Source organism: Eucalyptus grandis, chromosome 4, assembly GCF_016545825.1.
Source record: "Eucalyptus grandis isolate ANBG69807.140 chromosome 4, ASM1654582v1, whole genome shotgun sequence".
In the NCBI taxonomy this organism is placed as follows: domain Eukaryota; kingdom Viridiplantae; phylum Streptophyta; class Magnoliopsida; order Myrtales; family Myrtaceae; genus Eucalyptus; species Eucalyptus grandis.
The window spans coordinates 16952311-16957546 of record NC_052615.1 but is presented as its reverse complement, the minus strand read 5'-3'; the positions used below and the strand labels follow the sequence as shown (position 1 = coordinate 16957546).

Sequence of the window (5236 nt, the reverse complement as noted above, 5' to 3'; positions counted from 1 at the left end):
AAATGGAGTTTGACACTTTTTTGTAGTGGCAAGGTAGCTTCTTCTTTCTTTTGGGCCCTCCTGCTTGGAATATCCAGGGGTGGCTTGTTGGCCAAACTAGCGAGGGACCCCGATCGAATCATGTGGCTTAGTATTCAACTTAACGATTTCATATTTTGTCTCTGGTATGGTGATTCTTAACTTGATATAGGTAATGACCAGTAATGTTTTCCGGATTTGTTTTGAAGATCATATATTTGCACGAAGCATATGATTGTTCCTTCAATGTCATTGTAAATTATTGGTGTTGATTTCGGTTTACACCTTTGGAGAACTTAGATCAAGCGGCAGCGTTCACACGGGGTCCAAGGTGCTCTGCAAATCCTCTAGGCTATTACATTGACGAGGAAAACATCAATCTTGCAATTTTTACACCCTAAACATCTTGCTAGTTTTATGCGTTGAGGGTGGGTCGGTGTTGAAAGAACAGAGGCGCGTCTTTATCTCCTCGTCCGCTGCAATTCACCACAACCTTTGTGGAATCGGGGAGGGTCGGGCAAAGTTTCTGTAAATACGCCAACGCATGAGCGGCTTCCATTGCTGGGATTATGCCTTCCAATCTAGATAGCAATTGGTATGCTGCAACCAAAAACAGCATGTCACACGAATTTAATCAGGATTGATTTTTGTACTCGTGGCTTCGTAAGGAATGGGGTGTGGGGTCAAATTGTTAACCGTTCAGAGCTTCTTCGTTGGTGACGGTATGGAATTCTGCTCGTCCCGTGTCTTTGAGGAAGCTCAGCTCCGGGCCCACTCCAGGATATTGTAGCCTAGTAATCACAGTCGACAATAGGAACAATAATGGGTTTGGTTCAGCATTTGCAAAACTCTAAAATCGCTTGGTCAAATACAAATGACACTTGGAAAAAATTATGGGTAGCTTTGGGGAAATGCAATTACATGTCCAAAACTCTCAAAAGGCTTTTAGCCTAAGGGAGGTCTTGAGAACTTTGCAATATTGCATTTTCGGGATGTAATTTTTTTTTTCCTTTGAACTTTGCCCTCACTCTACTTTTAGGTTGTGCGAATCAAGGCTACTAGGGCCAGATTTGGCTTACCGGCCATCAAGTCCTTGCTAGTTTTGAGTATTTTTTTTTTTTAAAGAGAAAATGTCACAAATGGTCCATAAACTTTCATTTAATATTTAATTCCATCCCTATCTATTTGAAAATTAACCAATTTCGTCATTCCGTTAGTTAAAGTTAATGGAATTGGCTTACATGACTTTTAGTCTCTTAAATATAAAATAAAAAGGGATATGTGGAATATCCACATGGAAATTACCTTCAAAACATGTCAAATTGTATCCAAAAAAGAGATACAAAACCACTTATTATCTCTGTTTTTGTGATCGGTGCTCTCATCTCTGACTGACCCCTAATTTGTTTTCCTTTTCAAAGATATGTATTACTCATAATTCTAGTAATCTAACTTAGTTCCACGTCATCAATTAATGGTCCATGTCATCACTTAGCAATTTGAACAAACAAAAGGACTAGATGGAACATTTGCTAATAGTTTAGAGACCAAATTGAGCAAATCGAAAGCTCATGGATGAAATTGAACATTATATGAAAGTTCAATGACCAAATTGAGTAAATTGAAAACTCAATAATGAAATTGATCATTATATGAAAGTTCATGGACTATTTGTGACATTTTTCTTTCCTTTTTTTAATCTAAAAAAGGCAAAAAGTTTTTCTGAAGTGTGATTTTGTTGATTGCGATTTAAGTCAAAATTATTTTTTAATACACTTTAAAATTACAACTTATTAAACACCATTTACTCATTGGAAAGCCCTTATAGCTCAAAGGCTTTTGTATTTTCTCAAAGACATTTTTCAAAACCGAATCATACGCGCATCCTGCGTAGAAGTTGAAATAGAGAGCGATCTTTACCCGACACCAACGGAGTGAGCACCAAGAACTTGGCCTTCCTGGTCCTGCAACAAGTAGCTCATGGCTCCATGGTAGACCCCAACATGGCCTGCGGCCAGAGTGGCCGCATGCCTCCCTGAGTCAAGGCCAAACCCAGCGGCCTCCACACCGACCAGTCTCACCCCCTCATCACCAACGAACTCATGGAAGATCCCCAGTGCATTGGAGCCACTCCCGATGCATGCCACTACCACGTCTGGCCGCCCTCCCCACCGCTCCATCGCCTGCCTCCTCGTCTCCCTCCCGATGATGGATTGGAACTCCCTCACCATGCTCGGGCATGGGTGCGGACCCACCACCGTCCCTGTCAGGTAATAGCTCACTTCCAAGTCGTTCACCCATTGCCTTATGGCCTCTGAGCTGGCATCCTTGAAGCTCCCTTCCACTTTGGTTACCTGCAAGATTGAACTAGCTGAGTCTTCCAGGTCATTGATTTGATGATGATGGTGGAAATTGATGGGGGTTTAGCCAATGTTCATTTGAAATGTTTTGTATGTTTCACTGGAGGTTTCTCTTGCTCACTTTCAGCAATAACAAACTTTGCTAGAACAAACTTGTGCAGATGCAACTTTATGCAAGTTGCATCTGGAATGGAAGTCCCTCTCTTTTATGTGCAAAAGCTGATATCGCTTTACGACACCGGTTCATGCGAGAGTATGCTAACCTGAGCACCTAGTAGCTTGATTAAGAACACATTAGAAGCTTGCTTCTCCATATCTTCAGAACCCATGAAGATGGTGCAATCCAGAGACAGCTTAGCGCACGCGGCAGCGGTCGCTACGCCGTGCTGGCCTGCTCCCGTCGCCGCCACCACCCTTCGCCTGCCCATGCGCTTGGCGATCATTGCCTGCGCGATGGCGTTGTTCATCTTGTGTGCGCCGCAGTGGTTGAGATCCTCTCTCTTCAGGTAAATGTCCGGCCCTTCTCCGTTCTCGTTCTTGTAATAGTTGGTGAGCCGCTCTGAGAAGTACAAAGGCGTCTCCCTTCCGACGTAGTCTCTTAGAGCTATGGCCAGCTCCGCCTACAATTTTGTCAATCACATTTTGGAAAATATATGTGTCGAGTTCATACATATGGTCAGAAAACCAACAATTTCTCTTCCATAGATGTAGCCCACCACTGAAAAAGATGGTCAAAGGAAAATAGGGCAGGGAAATACTAGAAACAAATGTCTCTTATCTCATCCCAGAAAGAGAAAATGGAATAAATACTGCTGATTATGAAACCAATAATTTATCATATCATTTTTTTTTTTCATGTGAGAAATCTCTCCTCGCGAACCTGAAATTCAGCATCATGCAGAACAAAGTTGAAGTCAGCTTCAAGCTTGGCCAAGCAACTCATCAACGTCTCAGGCACAAAAGTCCCTCCATAAATCCCAAACTTGCCTCTCCTCTCTCTCCTCTCAACCTCATCGATTTTTCTTTGACGCAGCGCCCTCGCCACGTGTAAAGCTTTCAACCCAATTTTCACCGGGCTAATAACCGCCAAGTTGTTACTTTCAGCTCGTTTCATGCTAGAGATCGATCGCTCGGTACGAGCAAATAACAATTTGTTGGTGTGGAATAGATCGGATTTGATGCTCAAAGCCATTGACTGAGGAGCGAATTCGAGGATTGGAAAGTAAGCAGCTGAGAGTTATTATGCGAACGAGCGATGTGGTTCCCTGATGACAGCGAATGTGTTTATACACGAATCGCGTCACGGTCTCTTTCGAAGAATCTTAGCCCATGATTTAGAATTGCTTGGTACAGTGAAATAGGCGCGCACATGCTTTAAACGAGTTGCACTTTTGTTTCATTGTTATCAGTACATCTCACGTGCAAAGCTTTCGACCCAATTTTTCCAGAGGTGAAGGGGTAAGTTGCCCCCCTGACGAAAGATTGGTTTTCATTTTCCCCTATTTTATGTTTTTGCCTTGCTCGAACCACAATCACTCTACTCATGTTTCATTTGATAGGATGATGCTTGTGTGCAATTTCTCTGCATATTCTTTTCTTCGTATAACATTCTTGAGTTTGATAAGGCTAGAGAGGGTGAATATGTTAGCAGCATGCAATAGTGGGATTCTTCCTATATACTGTGAGAAGATGAATAAATGTGTTTCTGTTATACTCTGGGGTCATCAGTCGATCTGCTGCATCATACCATAAGACTTTGGATACATTTCTTTTAAGTTTGATAGCCTGTTCATGCTGCGATTTAAGTGAAGAAATGGAATTTGACACTTTTTCTCTTTGCTTTCCCCTGTGCAGGGAAACGCCGAAGGGGGTAGTCAAAGAAAACGATTGCGGAGTTAATCAGATCAGTCTCTGTCTACTGTAATACTGTGTCTGTTCAGTCATTGATCTTATTCTACTATAGTGTCGGAGCATGGGAGATAGGCTTCAGGCTGAGAAATCTTGTACATGTATGGTTCAAGTTGTACCATGGCAATCATAGTAAAAGGTTGCAATCATCTCACGTTATTTTTAAGGATCTTTTCAGATCCTGACAAACAAAAAAACAAAGAAAAGACTGCGAACTAGGGGTATGCATGGTCCGGGTGTGCAATTCCTGGCCTAGAATTAGGAACCGCCCGTTAAGAACCGGTTCCAAAAAATTAGAACCAGGAACCACCTGTTAGTTACATGGATGCACTTGAGAACTGGACCGTAGGTCCGGTCCGATTTCTGAGTGGATCCATGGAACCGATCTCACCAATAATAATATCGTTTTCCAAATCCCGCCGTGAGTATTCTTCATATCGAATAATATTTTTCTTTAAATCGAATCGGCTTAATTAAGGGTACCATTTTCCTTTTTTTTTTTAAAAAAAATATTGGAAAACACTATCAAAGAAGAGAAATAGGTTTTTATTCCTGTTTTTGAATCATTTCAATTGAAATCTAAAATATTCTTTAAGTTCAAGGTTTTGGATGATTGTCATATGTAGATCGTATTTCCTTTATCTCCTAATAGTGCTTAATCTCTTGCAACCTTTGCTTTACTAAATTCTTTTTGTAGAAATAATTCCACTGGTACTTCACATATTCTTAAACACAATGTCCTATGCGAGTCTCAGAAGTATCTTTTGAAGGAGCCATTTGTTGAGTTGTTGAAAGGTAGCTTACACATTTTACTAAATTCTTATAAAAACATGGATACTGTGAGAGGAGATGGAACCCTAAAATTTAGGTTTGCTAATTAGTAATTTCAAAATTTATTTTAATATTAAAAATGAATATATTATTATAATTGGTTCGGTTCGGAAGGGCGG

The 5236-nt window shown here is 41.0% G+C and overlaps 1 protein-coding gene across 1 annotated transcript; it reads right to left on the bottom strand.

The window, feature by feature from the left end:
* Positions 1-433: 433 nt before the first annotated feature.
* LOC104442907 (tryptophan synthase beta chain 1) lies at positions 434-3492 on the bottom strand. The gene is made up of 5 exons (XM_010056283.3): positions 3259-3492; positions 2642-2998; positions 1939-2372; positions 715-809; positions 434-618 (listed from the first exon to the last, which is right to left on the bottom strand). Exons 1-5 carry the CDS (start codon positions 3490-3492, stop codon positions 434-436), a joined length of 1305 nt encoding a protein of 434 aa, XP_010054585.3.
* Positions 3493-5236: the final 1744 nt, after the last annotated feature.

Bases quoted from the DNA above. Each gene is read 5' to 3' on its own strand.
- LOC104442907 (XM_010056283.3), bottom strand. From the start codon at position 3,492: ATGAAACGAGCTGAAAGTAACAACTTGGCGGTTATTAGCCCGGTGAAA. The intron at 810-1,938 runs GTAAAGATCGCT...TGTGATTACTAG, and splicing joins GCTCACTCCGTTGGTGTCGG to GCTACAATATCCTGGAGTGG. The intron at 619-714 runs GTTAACAATTTG...TTTTGGTTGCAG, and splicing joins CAACGAAGAAGCTCTGAACG to CATACCAATTGCTATCTAGA.